Source organism: Haliaeetus leucocephalus, unplaced genomic scaffold (genome assembly GCF_000737465.1).
Source record: "Haliaeetus leucocephalus isolate CR32 unplaced genomic scaffold, Haliaeetus_leucocephalus-4.0 Scaffold556, whole genome shotgun sequence".
Classification (NCBI taxonomy): Eukaryota; Metazoa; Chordata; class Aves; order Accipitriformes; family Accipitridae; genus Haliaeetus; species Haliaeetus leucocephalus.
In genome coordinates, this window is record NW_010972992.1 from 2,339,480 (window position 1) to 2,356,101 (window position 16,622).

Consider the following 16,622-nt stretch of genomic DNA (forward strand, 5'->3'; position numbering starts at 1 on the left):
AGCGCTCTTCATTAAGAGAAAAGAATAAAAGCTAGGTGATGCAATATTCACAAAGGTTTCTGGACTATAAGCTTTGTGATTCTTAATTAAATATTTGGAACTATGCCACTGTCACTACAGCCATTAAGAAAAGTCAGGCAACGCAAAAAAGGGGAGTGGGGTGGAAATCACTCAACAGCAACCATCCTAATGGCAAGGTATAGAATAAAAACATTAAGAGAGAGACTGCATTCAAAGTGGCAGCCAAAATACTGAAAACTCATTATACCGTTCCAGTATTACAACCCCTTCTGCTTCAAAATTCATTATATTGTAATTACATACAACTTGTATTGTTCAAATATTTTCATTGGTTTTGTCTACAGTCCTCAGATTAAATTAGATATTTTGGTAGAAAGGGACTTCTTTTCTTTGCTAAAAACTTGGGCCAAGATTTTCATGCAGAACTAATGACATTGCATGTCCAAAGTCAGACTCAATCTCTTGCAAAACATGAGTGAAAGAGCCAAGCCTTTCCCAGCTGGCAAGTCCACCCTGTTTTGTACAAACAGAAGATGATCTTGTTTAAACTGACTGCTTGCATCATCTCTTTTCTGTTGTTATCAATTCCAAAGATTTTACAACCATGCAACAATAGACGGTTTATTTCATATCAAGGCCATCACAGTCATTTCTTCTGGAGATCCGACTGGTTTTAGTTTTCATATTCTGAGGTTTTAATCTCGTATTCTCGGCCAAGGTTGAGCCCATCAGCAACAGTGGCAGCGCCTCTGTGACAGCATATTTAAGAAGGGGGAAAAAAAAACCTGTGCAACAGCAATTGCAGCCAGAGAAAGAAGTGAGAACATGTGAGAGAAACAACCCTGCAGACCCCCAGGTCGGTGAAGAAGGAGGGGGGGGAGGTGCTCCAGGTGCCAGGGCAGAGATTCCCCTGCAGCCTGTGGTGAAGACCATGGTGAGGCAGGCTGTCCTGTCCCCCTGCAGCCCAGGGAGGTCCACAGTGGAGCAGATCTCCACCCACAGCCCAGGGAGGACCCCACATCGGAGGGGGGAGATGCCCGAAGGAGGCTGTGACCCCGTGGGAAGCCCACGCTGGAGCAGGCTCCTGGCAGGACCTGCGGACCCGTGGAGAGAGGAGCCCAGGCTGGAGCAGGGTTGCTGACAGGACTTTGGGACCCCACGGGGGACCCATGCTGGAGCAGTGTGCTCCTGAAGGACTGCATGCAGCCCATGGAAAGGGCCCACACTGGAGCAGTTTGTGAAGAACTGCAGCCCGTGGGAAGGACTCACATTGGAGAAGTTTGTGGAGGACTGTCTCCCATGGGAGGGACCCCACACTGGAGCAGGGGCAGAGTGAGGAGTCCTCCCACTGCGGAGGAAGAAGAAGCAGCAGAGACAACATGTGATGAACTGACCGTAACCCTCATTCCCCATCCCCCTGTGCAGCTGAGGGGGAGGAGGTAGAGAATTCAGAAGTAAAGTTGAGCCCGGGAAGAAGGGAGGGGTGGGGGGGAAGGCGTTTGAAGATTTAGTTTTTATTTCTCATTATCCTACTCTGGTTTGATTGGTAATAAATTAAATTAATTTTCCCCAAGGCAAGTCTGTTCTGCCCATGACAGTAATTGCCAAGATGATCTCCCTGTCCTTATCTCAACCCACAAGCCTTTCATTACATTCTCTCTCCCCCATCCTGCCAATGAGGGGGAGTGAGAGAGCAGCTTTGGTGGGCACCTGGCATCCAGCCAGGGTCAACCCACCACAGGGACCTACTTTGCAGAGGTCATCAGATTAGCAGCCATACAACCACGTTATTTGAAATTAAAGCACTCTACAGTGGTCTGGAGATGAAGATGTTTATGCCCTCTCACATTACGAAAATCCTAAGAACAACTTCCATAGTCAATGTCTTACTAAAGAGAAGACGATCCAAAACAGCCTCAGTTTCATCGCCGAGAAGAGTTTAATATCATTAAATTTCTTTTTTGGCTAAAATTAAGAGGGAGAAGGGACTGCAATACTTGTACGTAGCTCTCATTTACAAAGTAAACCAGTTAGTTCCTTGTTTTGGATATGAACTCACCTATATGAGTCTCCATCTCTGTTGTAGTCACACAATAGATAGTCTTTTCCTACCACCTTATCTCGTGCAATCTTCAATGGCTGATCAACAGAGGAGAGGAGATCTTCACAGAGGCTTGGAACCTGATGGTTTGGAAAAAAAAACAACAGGGAGGGAAGAAAGGGTAACATGTTATGGTTAAGAGAGACTGGCATCCCTAAGAACCGATTTTGTTATTAATAGCCCACATCTGTCCCAAAGCCAGAAACCCTTTAAAAAAAAAAAAAAGCAAGCTGCACTTAAGTTACAACACAATCCTATGCTCCCACCTCCAATAATTTCAGATTTAATTACCCAACAACTAGTGTGGTCCACTACACTTGAATATATACATTCTCGATGTTAGCTTCTTGCCAAAGACGGCCAGTAAAGTGATTGTCGAGGACTGATGAATAAAGGTAAATATTTGTAATGGAGTGGAAACGAGGGAGCTGCTAAAAGAATACGCCATCCATACACTCAAGCCTATTTTTCACAAGCTCCCACTCTGGGTAGAGTTTAGAATAGTTTCCAGGCAGCTGGCCAAACATTACCATGTTGGCTAATAAAAATACACGTGTGTCTGTGTGTGTGCACATATAAAATCAAACACATCTCCTACACAGGTAGCTTTTAATGGATTCATAATCCTAGCTGTCTCCCTGCACTTCACGTGGAGAAAGACGACAAGATCTGCAGAGAAGCTTTGATGTACTGCAAAGAGATGAGATGACATTTTGCAGCCTGAAGCTAGTGTGAATGCAAGCACAAGCAAATCAAGTAAATTCCATCCTGTAGCCTCTTGCTCTGGAGCTGATGGCAGCCCTGTTATCAATATTCCTATACTGCAGGCTTTGGCCATGCTAGCAGCTTCCTCCAAGAACTCCATCTCCCCTGTGCATACTTTAGGGCACGTGCAGCAGTGTGCCCCAATCCATCTGAGGGACGATCAACAAATCATTCCTGGAGCTATTATTAAACAATTAGCGTGCTGTGCGATTCCCTTGGGAAAAGCATTCCCCATTTCACTGCAAGGGAAAGGGACTAAAGTAAAATTCCCTTTCCCAACAGAAAGTTGGGAACGCAACAGGATACAGGACAATCGGTAAGTTCTTGAATGTATTGGTGACAACATGCTAATACAGAAAATAAAAGAAATAACCAATGCAGAATTTCTTCTACATTTCATTCTACATTGTAGAGATGAAAACCTGATTGAGAACATGAAGACAAAAGGCAATCCAGGGTAAAATTAATCATGAAGTGATGAATTCACAATTCATAAGAAATGAAAAGGGGAGGGAGGAAGGAATAAAGAAAATATGAAAATGTGCCTTCTTCTCTTCAAGCCATTGATTCAGTTGGTATCATTTCCAAAGGAAAGAAGCCTAGAGAAAAAACAAACAAATTAGGGGTGCAACAGCTCCCAAAAGCACAAGCGCAAACTATTTTAGTGCACTAGATGTGTCACAAGAGATCAAACTGCCTGAAGCAAAAACTTTCCTCATCCCAAGTACGAGGCAATAACGTACAGTGGATATTAAGTCAAAGTAAGCAGGGACAAATATAAAACAACGTGACCGCAAAAGACAAAAAAAACCCAGAAAGGCCAAAGGACAAAACAAGATGTGGCTAGCAAGAGATGCAACACCTAACCCACACAATCACCCCGTAACACACAAAAAAAATAACAGGAAAACCAAGAAATGGCTGGTAAAGTTACCAACAGTGCTGAAAAAGCTGAAACATTGTTTTTTCACTTCGGTGTATGTACACTGTAATGTGGTAATGAGTGATAACTGAAGAACGCAGATTAAAGAGCAGGGCAGTTAAGTATTTTTATATAAAGTGAGATGCTTCTCAGAGGAGTCCATCATTTAATACTTGGAGACCTGGCTGAAGCAACCTCAAAACCATTACACATTCACTGAGTAAATAATAGTGGCCAGGAAGCAAGCAGCTCTTAGGAAAATCTTCACTTTTTCTGGAAACAGACAACCCTAATACCCCACGGAGCTGATACAAATCAGCAGTATCGTGGCACAAGTTAAGTGAAATGATGTATCTGTGTTCATGAGCCCATCTGGTTCCACTTTGTCTCTTCCTTCACTTGTCCATTAGCTATTAATTTTAGGCTGACTCTTCAGGCAGAGAGCAACTTGAGATGACTGCTTCAATTTCAGATGCACACACAACAAGACCCAAAGCACCTCATCATTAAGAGCTACGCTCCACGTTGTTCCTAAGAGTGACCAGCTGAATATATTCCTCCTTCTTGGCTGCTCCTTGGCCAGCTGCCCATCAACAGAGAGATAAGTGCCTAGGAACAGACTCCTCACTCTGACGTGCATTTAGAATGAGTAATAGTGATGAAAACACAATTTGGAGAAAAGTGGCGTTTTTCCCAGACACCGTTTGTATTTCATTTCTTTGGGAAAAACCCTATGCTACACGTGCGGTAAGGGAGCACGAGAGGTCTCGCTGTACAATTCTTCAAACTCAAATATATACATACAAAGCATTTTCAAAAGAAACCCCAAACTCAATACACTCAATTCCCCTGCAGAAAAGCTCCTAATAACCATCTGAATTTACAACCCTTACAGAAACCCACTCAAATAACTTTTAGATTTAACTGTCTTTTAAAAATAGCACATGCCTAGTATGGTGTTTCCATACTGCTCAGTGGGAGAGCACAATTTCTTACTGACTAGAAGGAACTCTTAATACATTGTTTTTAAGATGCAATCTATTTAATTTCCATGTAGTAATGGTGAAGTAAACTTATCTCTGGATGATTTGATAACACAGATATTCATGAGCACGGTCACTTTTCCAATCTCTAAGAGCTGTGGGTAGTCTTACAGCCATAACAGTGAATGCAGTATATCATATACTTACTAGAATACAATACTACACTGTATTATAAAACTCCATTGCAATAGCATGCTAAATATCCATTGTCTCTTTGGTACAGACACTCTACAGGACTTCAGACAATTTATTCTTTGCTCCTGCTCCTTCTTTCAGGATAAAACAGGGAAGAAAACCCACTCCTCTACTTCAGAAATATTGGAAAATTTCAACAGTGTTTATAAAAAGAACAGAGATATTCCAGCTGATGAACTACTCATGTAATTCTAATTATCAGAAAAACATCCAAGTGTGGCACAGTTACCCCAAGAGAATAATTTTCGTATCATTTATTACATCAACTTTCAACAGCTGCTGTACTTCCTTTCTAAGAATGCATTTACAAGATTTATGCATACTGGTCGTGTTCTGTGCTAGGAAGCTGCTTACAAGGCAAATGCAGTGATGTGAAGAAGGTAATTTGCAGCTTTAAAGACTTCAGCTACATGTTCATGAGACTATTTGATTCCTTCTGAATTCAGGTCGTTTGCATTTTAAGAACATGCAATGATAAGATATTTGGCACATCCAGGCTAAGCTAGCTGCTGCAATGTAAGCACTGAGCAATTATTTTACACTGTGCATATACCTTTCCTTAAATTCTTGTCCATGTCAAGTATTGAACCTTCCTAAATAAAGCATTTAAATTACTTTTGTGCACATTCAGACTCTTGCAGAATTCAGTTTATATTTAGCAAGAAAACATCCGTATCTTCTGACCCCAGCAAAGACAACTCTGCTTAGAAGACCAACTGATCCTCTGAGTTTTCAGTATGAAACAGTGGATTTGCATTGTTAATTTTTCTTACTAGCTTTTTCTAGCTTAACTGAAAAGCCAAAACACACTTAGGTGCCTGAGTGCATGTCTCCAACAGTCATTAGATAGGGAACTTTGACTTAAATTTAGAAACGCAAGAATTAACCCACTCCCCAGGCCAAATACTGGAATGCCAAAGCAGTGATTTTATCCATTCATCACTGCACTATAAATAAGTGTCACTGTGATGAAAACATGGAAGCAACGGTGATTGTTTTATAAGCAAAGACTGGGCTCCCATCTTTATTTTGACACAAGTTTTTCGCACTCTGCGCAGTGGAAGGTCGAATGTAGAATATAATCCTAACCTTAAATTAATGATGGCCTTTATCTAAAGATGTAATTTGGTCCACGGTGTACTCTAGACCCTAATGCACCCATGTTTCCACAAATAAGCACTCAATCATCTATTGTGGTGGTTGTATGTATAGTCATGGAGCAAGACCACCCTCAATGTAAATTAGAAAAGAAAAAAAGAATCTCTGGGGGTCCAGACTCAGCTGTTCAGCCTGGAACTGAACAGCAGCATCATTCAGAAGCACATACCATGCAACAGCGCACTGTGTTCGTGGGATTTTTTTTTTCCAAGGAGATATACAATGAATGTGTAGTACAGAGGAAAGAAAAAACTGAATGAAAAGCGAGTTGAGCATACTCTCCTGCATGTTGAACAAGGATTTCGTTGTCTGGTGTAACAGTATTCTCCATCAGAGCAAGCCAGGTATGTGGACAGTGTTTTAATTAAGTCAACTGCTCTGCTATCAAGACAAATAATCACTTGTGCCAAAGTCGAAACTGTACACTTTCTAGAGCAGCTAACCCAATAATCATTCCTTCTTGACTCACTTCTTGGTTAAAGGAACTTATTAACAACTAAACATTTGTTTCTGAATTATTTTTTAAAATATGATTAAACAAGCATCTAAAAAGGTTTAGAGGAAACAAGAACAGTACTTCAGCTCTCCCCATCCTTGCTTCAATCATGCTGGCTGAATTGCATCAAATTCTGCACCTTACATATTCAGGACAGTTAATATTTTGGCTGAGTAGCCACTCAACTTGAGTACACCAAGGTTGTAGTTTTCTTCTACAGCCTTGACTGAAATGAATCATGTTTACAATTGAAACTGCAATATTGCTAGCATAAGGTTCTGTCCTTGGAAATAGTCTTTTTCCATGCTTATTCAGAGGTCAGCATGTACTGACCTCCACAGGAACCTTACACACTGGAAAACTATGCTAAATGCAGCAAAATTAAAGATTAAACACATTTTTTTTCCTTAAAGAATCAGAAGGAAGATGTGAAGCGAGCTTCAAAAGATTAGCAATGAAGGCATTCAGATCCATTTGCCTTTTGAATTTGTGTCTATAACATGCAGGTATCTGAACACACATGTGACTAGAGCAGTTTTTAATTAAAAGCCACATACAAACAGGAAAGCAACTATTTTAATTGCATGTGAACTCTTAAGACCCGATTTTTCTTTAAGACAACTTGCATCATTACAGAAGTGGACAAAACCACTGCCCGCATCACTTGGGGAAATCGCCTGAATGCAAAGAAAAGCCCATGCAAGTTACCTGGCACTTTTGCAAAATAACCATTTTGGCACACGACCCCCCTTCAGCTTGGATTCTTCCCCTCTGGGCCAGCATCAAATAAAATATTATTATAATTTTTCTGAGTCATTCCACAGCCTCAGAATTTCCTGTTCCTGCAGAACACAGACACAGCCTAACGGATGTTGTGGAAACTCAAGAAGGAAGCCTGGCTCCACTCATCTTGGGCCTAAAACCACTAGTAAAGTCACTCCCACAAATCCACACATTGCTAAACCTTAATTTGATCCATCAGATGTCCAAGGGCCACACATTCTTCAAGCTTTGTTTATTAAATGCCACTTAAATGGACTTTTGTGTTCAAGACCAGATGTAATTGATATTGGAAATAGCTCAGCTTTATTCAAGTATTTGCACTGAATTCCAGCACTGCAAGAATTAGCAAAAACAAAATTAAAACCAATCAGCTTTTCTGGAAAAAGGCAAACGTTAACAAGATTGCAGATCCAAGTTTGTCTAGTTAGCAAAGTCATAGCAGAAATGTTACATTAATTACAGAATTTTTCAATTCAACTCCAGGAACTAGATTTAAAGAACTCTGAAAGGTGACTACCGTTCATATAACAGGATCCTTGGCATTCTTCCAGTGATTTGCTGGATAAAATAGGGCTTTTGCTAGATTCACCATTCTGCAGCTTACTGAGAAACAAAAGCTAGCCATCTGGCAGGCACAACTAGAGTGCCCTAGACTTAGACTAGTGACCTGCAGGTGAAGGCTTCTGTATCTCATTACCAGTCACAAGTCCCATGAGCCATCACAGCATATCAATATCTCGGCAAGTTTTGACTATTTGTGTCAAGAGTCCAGCTGGTGTTGGAGATATCCAGCAACAATTAAGGGATATGCAAAGTCATACTCTCTCCAGCGATGTTTCTATATCCCAGCTTCCCCCCCCCCCCATCTTTAAAAAAGGTTTCTAATTAGGGTTCAAGCTCATGAAGTGATACACACACACACTCTCCTTTAGAAAGATATTTAAACAGATATTTTAAGGGTCTCTAACACCAGCAGTGCAGTGGCAGGAGCCTGGAAGAAAAAAAGGCACAGTTTAGGCTTAAAAAGAAAAAGAGTAAGTGACTATGAAGCTAGAAGTGAAATTCCTTTTTACAATCTCATGCAACTAAGTGGGGTTGCTAGGTCTAAGCCAAGCATCACATTAACAATTTACATATATTAATTGCTATCTCCAATTACCATCGAGATATCCAGAAGTAATCTTTTCTAGCTGGAAAAGCTCCTGCTTACAGCCACTCACCAAATGGAAAACTGACTCTCAACAACCATAAATTTATTCAGAGAGCCAGAGCCCCTTTCTTTAGCCAATAATCCTTGCATTAGAAACCCAACTGGCTGCTGGTAGCTTAGAGCCTATCACACAAGTCAACAAGTCCAGGAAGAACAGCAGGTCAAAAACTCAGCTTTGAGACTATGAGGCTGTCCATGCACTTCTGCTTCCACTGTTTTCTTTTTAAGTTTTCATTAGGTCTGATTTTTTTTTTTTTTTAACATCTTCCACCCTCACTAGATGTTCAGCTGGCCATCTGCATTCAATTATTTTATCTTTCTCCTCAATACTGCATACTGCTCAGGCTCTTGGACTCAAAACACAAAAAGCTCCAGTCACATTCTCATGTTCTTTATGGTCTGTGCAGACCAAGCAACGCAGTTTTCCTGGGGATAAATTCTCTAGCTTCATATATCTTCAGTTACTAAAGGCATACAAGCAGATTTGAGACTTGCCTGGAGGCACACTAGCTAGGTCCTGAATATTGTTCAAATATTTCAAAATCAGAAGTTTATACATTTTTAAATTCAACACTCAGGGACTTTTTAGAAAAGTAACACACTCAACTAAAAATACTTAAGCATTCTCCTGTGATGAGAAAGCAAAGATGATCACCTCCCAGATCTTTAATTGCAAACAGAGCCTTGAAAAATAACCAGTAAAGTTACTGACTGCTATTATCTATAAAGAACTCTAGCTTTAATTCTTCCATGGCAGCATAACTTGATTCTGTACTTCAAGAAAGCTTTCACTTTTGGGAATAAGTTGAGTATTATTTGAATATCCATCTTACTGCAAAAAGAGAGGAAGAAAGTTGTGGCTGTGAGCAAACACCGCTCTCCTGGTGAGTCTGCTTGTCCATTTTGTGAGCCAGTTTTGTAAGGATGATTCTCTGTCCCCACTTTATGGCAGCCATCTGATTTCTCTGAGTCAGCTAGATTTTTCATCTAATTTATATTATACACACACAGGCAAACATCCAAATCAAACACTCAGCAGGAAACTCATACTTGGAAAAGCAACCTGCTTAACTTCCACCGAGACTGAGAGCACATCAACTTCCATACCCAAGTCAAAGCCATCAAGACAGTCCTGTCACAGACCCCTTATTTGCTGCACATGATCCATGAGCACAATAAATCCAACTTCCATCTTCCACCTTTCCCAGAGATGCACCTCTCTAAGACACATCAGTGAAGCTGTCTTGCTTCCCAACGATACTGGAGGCTGTGACCCCAGCTATCACTCACCTGCTCTGTTATGTGTGCTGCCAAGGTGTCCTAGGAAGAGATCCTCCACAGCAACACTATCTGAAAGCTGATGCCTTCTTCAGGGTTTCTCTTGGAAAGAACACAGCTAAAAGTACACGGGGACTGACTGACTGTACTAACTTAGCTTAAGAGAAAGGAAGTAAAAGGACAATTCTCTCAGATATCTTTCAGCATAAACGGTTTAGTCACCCACAAGTGAGCTCTACCAGCTTCCTTACTTCACGCCACTCAGTGTGATTTCCATGAGCCAAACAAGATCTCACTCTTAACTGATACCAAGAAACGTTTCCATCCAGAAAACACCCTCAACATTCTCCTTTCCGCAAGGGATGAGAAGAGATGTGATTCACAACTGACTTCTATGAGAAGCACAGTATATCAACAGCAGCAACTTCTGGACAACGTGAGGCAATAAGGAGGTGAGGCAGTATTTATGCTATGCAATTAAAATCTGTATTAATGTTACAAGTGCTATCACTTGGCATATCCTCACGACAAATCCATTTAAGTGCAATGCAATCACCTTTAGTGCTCCTCTTACGGGAACTGCTTTACAGTTTGGACTTGGCTGACCGATAGATGCTCCAAGGCTTCAGTTACCCCAGTTTCCAGAGCAGCTACATGGAAAATTATTCTAATTTAAATTAGTTGTCTTTAAAAAGGTATGTGCCCACACCAAACTCTCTTTGTAGAGATTTAAAAGTCCTCTTGTACATTTTGACAGCCTCTGCATAGTCTATTTACAAATAATGACTAATTGAATTCCAACCAGGGCATTCCATGCCAAGGCACATTACCAGCACCACGCACAGCTTCTTTCAGGCAGGACTTCTGGAGTCCTATGATTGACAAGGTCTCTAATGAACTCTAATTGAAGACTCGGCAGTCTGAAAAATGCAACAACAGATGTGGTAAAAGGGCAAACCACAAACTGTTTTGCTAATGAATGAAAAGTGTCTGGTCTGATGAGGGCCAGTGACCCAAAAATTCTCCCCTTCCACCCCGCCTTTTACTTCATGTTCAAGTTTGGACTCTTTCCCTTGTCAGCCCAACACTTGGGGGCAGTAATGGACAGTCTGGAACATACTCCATATACCCACATGGGTACCAAGATGCTCTTACTAAAAACTAGCAGCAGAGCATGGCTTTGACATAGTAAGAGAGACCTCAGGGAGGAAACTTAGTGTAGTTATCCTTCCCAGCAGGAATACAAGCCTAGGAAGTAGATGTCAGTTTCTCACTATAGTAGGTTTGGAAAGCTTTTTACATACAAAGACATTTCTAAGTCATCTTCATCTCCTTTCAATAGATCTTAAGCAAGCATCAAAACAGTAGCTATACTCATCAGTCTGGAGATCAATTCCTCTAGAAAAACTATGGCAAGCTGAGCTGCAAGCAGACTTCAAGTAATAACCTAAGCTTTACACCCAAAAAAATGATGCGGGCCTCTGCTTCTTGTCTACTCCAGCATGGCAGTGTAATGAAGCAAGGAAACCAAGCACAAAGGAAGCAGAAGTCAGAATTATGAAAGATGGCACCCTATCACAACTTTAATGAACCTGCTCATGCTCGTCATACATTTAGAGTCTGACCTTTTATCTCAAGGAGGTTATTGTCTGGTAACAGTACAGGAAACAGAATAAAAACGTCAGCTGTAAAGGTTTGGAAGAAACTTGCCAAAAAAGGTCAAAAAACTATTTGCTTGAGTCTGGCTTATGATGTTTTTGGAACTATTACAGGTGGCACTGCATACACTGCCCTTGTCTAACTAGAGTGTAGACTTCAGTCTTGTAGCTGAGAGTGGCTGCAGAAGAGGTCTACAGATGTCTCAACAATAAAGAAATCACACTGGATCTAACAAATTATTTCATCCCTACCCCAGAGAAGGGACTGCAGTGAGTAGTGTGGGAATCACACAGACCCTCCTTCTAACAAGCGTCATTCAAACTGGTCTGTTTCATGTTACACTTTCAATATGAAAAGAAGCCCAGTGAGCGTGTTGCTGATGGAAAGCATGTAGAGCACTAATGAGCACCATCCAAAAGTAATTCCAACATTTAGAGGTAACCAGCAATTTTCTGAGCCATTAAAAAAACCTCATACCAATTATACAGTCAAGCTTACCATAGCTCCCCAAACAACTCATTGTTCTGAATGGTCCTTGGAGCTGCTCAAACCCTGATATCCGTTCAGTCCTCCAAATTTCATCAGAAAACCAACCATGTCACACCAGATCATATCAATGATTTAGTTATCCTGTGTCCTACCTCCAGCAACAGCCACAAAAATGATGCTTTAGGTTGCCAAGAGTTTTGGTGGCACAGATGTAGCCAATTACTAAATGGTTTCAAGAAAGAGAAATAATCCCTTCCTGCAGGGAATAATTTCTTTCCTGACCCGCACAGCTTTCTTACCTGTACCTTGGCTTATGTACCTCAAAGCAGTATCTAAATAGAGTTTGATAAATTTAAGTCAGCCACAAATTTTTGACCATGGGACTCCTCCCAAGTTCGCTAACACCAGCTTCAATATCACTTAGGAACAGACCTCCTCAGCTAAACTTTTACCTGGTGAGCAGCTGCTCTTCACACACAAAGACAACAAACAGCTCGGACACAATTTAAACAATTTAATTAAGAGGCACTAGTTCAAATAGCTGCTATGTGCAGAACCATCAAATTTTTAGGGTCTCTCAGACAAGGTTTGTCAGCATCATGCATTAAAATTCAGACCTGCCACAGAAAAGGGATGTAGTTCTCACTACAGATAAGAGGAAAGGCTTCATTCAAAGGTCTAACAGCCCTGTTCCAGCCTCAAAGTCCTCTGTCTGCAAAAATTCAGAAGCTTCGGTAAGAAATAAGCCATATATTTAGACTGGACAATGGAAACAAGTTTTCCCAGCCGCCCATATAGTAGATCTGTATAGATTAAATCCGTATTTTAGTAATACTTTAAGTTACTCCAGAGGCAGCTGTGCCGAACACTGTTTTAAGGGACAGTTGACACTAGCTAGCCTATTATATCCTAATTGTGCAACACAGGATGTGCAACTAAATCCTGTGCAACTAGTAACGAGCACACACATCCTTTTTAAGCTATTTTTCTTCACTAGCAGTTTACAGAAGGAGAATAAATGTTTCAGGGGCAAGCGGAAAACAGGTATCGGGCACAAGATGGTTGGCCAGGGTTTTTTTTTTGGATACTTGCTGGACTGCAGCATACCTGATATAGCATAAATTATAAATAGATTTGGGTGTTCTCCAGAACCCCAGTGTTCTGACATATTGTGTCTCTGTAACACCTTTGAAGCAAGTGCCATAGCACATCCACTGCACCTACCACACAAGTCCCGTGTCAAACTACAAACAGGCAGGTAGTTTATCAGGAGACAATACACACATACAAGTGCATGCATCAACCTTGTATAAACTGCTCCAAGTTACTTCTGCTAAACAGCAGCCTCCAAACCAGCGATGACTTCATCAAGAAAGCTGCTAATCCTGCATCCGAAAGCATGTCCGACCATACACAGTAGTACCTGCTGGCTTGCCCAAAATAAACATGTAGATTCCTGACATTGTTTGGGTAATTGCTGTATTCTTCAACCTTGCCAAAAGACAAGGAGAAAAACAAAATCACCACACCTCCAAGATGCTTCAGAAAATGTTCTTACATACCAGATCGTTACACCCAGGACTCAGCTATTAGTTGGTCAGAGCATCCAATACTTACCAAGTCAATGAGGTCACTGAGATTCTTCTCTATCTGCTGCGGAGGCAGACGCCTCATCAAATCCAAGGCACAATCCAGCTGCTGGTCACTCTGCAGAAACAAGAACATCCCTCCGTCACAATATATACAGGTAATACATCACATTCACGCACACACACGAACTGCAGTGCTTGCTGACTCCTCTGATGTGAGAGATACAGTTTCTAGTTCTAAGCAGCAGCATGTTTTTGTATTAATATAAATAGATTTCAATAAAGTTCAGTACCATTTGATCGCGGATTATTGACCTGATATTGCAAAAAGTGTTCCAGAGTATGGATTTAAGAGCGCGGCTCTAACTGGTGTGCTGCCAATTTAACACCATGCTGCTGATGGAAAGGAGTCCAGTCCTTACCTCACCCAAAACTGTTTCCAACATTTGTGCAAATGTTTAATGCACTGTTTTTCCATGCTATCTCAATAATAATCCGGGTTAGGGAACCGAAAGTTCTTTCTCCCAAAGCAGTTTTAACACTTCCTCATTTGTATTGTGCCATTCAGCTTGAGATAACTAGTATCCAAGACAAATTCTGTTCCAACACAGAGTTCTCTCTCCCTCCTTCAGCTTTGTTAAAAAAAACCAGAATGAAACACACACATAAAGTATGACCCCTTATTTCCTTCTTGCTACAAAACACACACCAAAAGCTGCTTGTATCTGAGAAATCAGGGACTTTAGTTATTTCGAGAAATCACAGCAACATACTCCAAAGGGCTTACTGCAGCTGGTCTCACATCCAATTCTGACACAAAAGAACCCCTTAAACTTCAGAGTCAGAAAACGTGCAACAGACATTACCACAGACACTTGATGAGCTGAACCATGCTCTTGACAGAACCTTTAGCTCTCCTTCTCGCCAACAGATATAAACAGACACTTTCCTGCAAGCCTAACAATACCCAAAATCTACACAAGTTACTTTGATCAGCAGGCCACCAGGCAGCTGAAGCACAGCCAGTTTGTTTTCACTCCTCCTTCGTCTCCCCGTTTTCTCTGCGATTTCTAGCCACTCATATACAGTAAGCTTAGCATTAATTTCTCCCTCCTATGTTCTGCCAAGCTCCAAAAGTTTTATTTAAGAAAGGCTTCAAAACTAAAGCAGTTACATTATCACATTATTCAATAGCAGCCCCCAGGTCAGGGAGAAACAGGAAGCAAAGTTTCCTGCAATTAAGCTATACTCTAGCAATGAGGAAAAGAGGGAGTGCTCCGTTTAGCAGACAGCTATTGTGAAAGCTACTTCTTAAAAGTACTACCAATTCACTACCAAAAGATAAATATTTTACAGCCAGCAAGTCAGATAGTCTGATCTGGGGAGATTATCTATTTATTTCTCATCCCGTTTGGGTTACAGGACATCATCTTTGCAAAATACTCCAGCTCCACAGGTAGTTAGGCATCAACTCCTATATATCTGCAATAATCTCCTGAAGATCTGAGCCTTCAGCCTGAAAAGCAGGATGCACTGACACCAAGAACAGAAGTTTATGACAGTCACCTGTTGTCATGGAAGGAGGACGCATTCAAGCAATGTACACAAACCACCCCCCATAGTCTTTCAAATACCTGGATAACTTAACAAGCAAATCTTTGGCTGAAATGAGTCTGGAGTGAAGTTATCTTGGAAAGCGACCCCAAATTGATCACTGAACTGACTATGACCATATTCATGCACAAAAGTGACAGCCAAGATTTTCAAAACTTTTTACTTATCTTCATTAGATGTTCAGGGGAAGGGAAAGTTACTCGCTTTTTGCTACTAACCTTTCACTCCCCAGAGAAAGATACTATTTAGATGGCCTATGCTTGTCCAGCTCCAGCAGCCAAGCTCAGGCAGGGGATCACTCTTACCAAGTATTGTCTTTACCTCCCGCTATCTCTTACGTCCAAGGAAGGAAAGCTGGCACATGGTCACAAGGTCATGCTCCAGGCTTTCGGATCGTGGGAACACTTACGGAAGTGTTCTGTCCTCTGCCAGCTGGAGCTGTTTAATAGACAAAAAAGCCTTGGGAAAGATGATGTTAAAAGCCACCACTAAAGCTGCAACCCCAGAGTAAGTGTTTTACAGTGCAACAATTTTGAAATAAACTACACAAAATGAAGGAGTATCTACATTTGCAGTGTTTTATGGATTAACAAAAGAACTTGGACTGACCATTTTTGTAACAATATATTCAGTAACAGCTGTAAAAATACATGAGCAAGACTGTTTAAGGTAGAGATTCTTAAAGGGGTTCCGACACGGCTGGCATACATGGCTGTGTGCAACAGAAAAAGAAAAATATCCAAGCACATACTAACAGTATATTTTTCTGATATCAAAGAGGTAAAAGCAAGGCTGAGCAGCAGGACTCTTCAGTTTTCTTGCAGAGCATTTAAATAATTAAACAGCTTGCCAGCAGATCTCTTAAAGCACTGAAATAAAGGCAGATTCTGCTGTATTTCTGTCCCTAAATCTATGGTTATATGGTCACTTTAATCCAGCATAAATCCGTGCTGGCATAGTCAAAAGGGCAATACAAAGCGCACAGATTACAGAGCAAAGTGGTACCGTGTAGTATTGGATACCTCTGGTATGTCCTATTTCAGAATTGAACAGGTAATTCTACCAGTATCTTTTGCTTTTGGTTCCTTCACTGTAGGTGAAATGAAGTTTTAAAAAACGGGTCTGTGGTCAAATACATCCTTTGGTTCCAGACCTCCACCCCAGCTGCAGTATACGGAACAGCTGTAGGTACTCACATACAAAGAGATAGGAACCACATCCGAGGTGCCAAAACCAGCAGCACGTGGTTCCCTTATTTTATAAAAGGGTGAACACTCCCAGGGATGTACTACTACTGTA

The 16,622-nt window shown here is 41.2% G+C and overlaps 1 protein-coding gene across 2 annotated transcripts in view; it reads right to left on the reverse strand.

The window, feature by feature from the left end:
* Positions 1-16,622, reverse strand: part of CAPZB (capping protein (actin filament) muscle Z-line, beta) — a 62,577-nt gene that overhangs the window by 32,175 nt on the left and 13,780 nt on the right. For both annotated transcript variants that reach the window (XM_010577262.1, XM_010577261.1), the window contains exons 2-3: positions 13,738-13,827; positions 2,081-2,202 (exon numbers count right to left, since the gene is read on the reverse strand). In XM_010577262.1, coding sequence (XP_010575564.1) covers positions 2,081-2,202; positions 13,738-13,827 — 212 coding nt within the window. The remainder of the gene's footprint in view (positions 1-2,080; positions 2,203-13,737; positions 13,828-16,622) is intronic.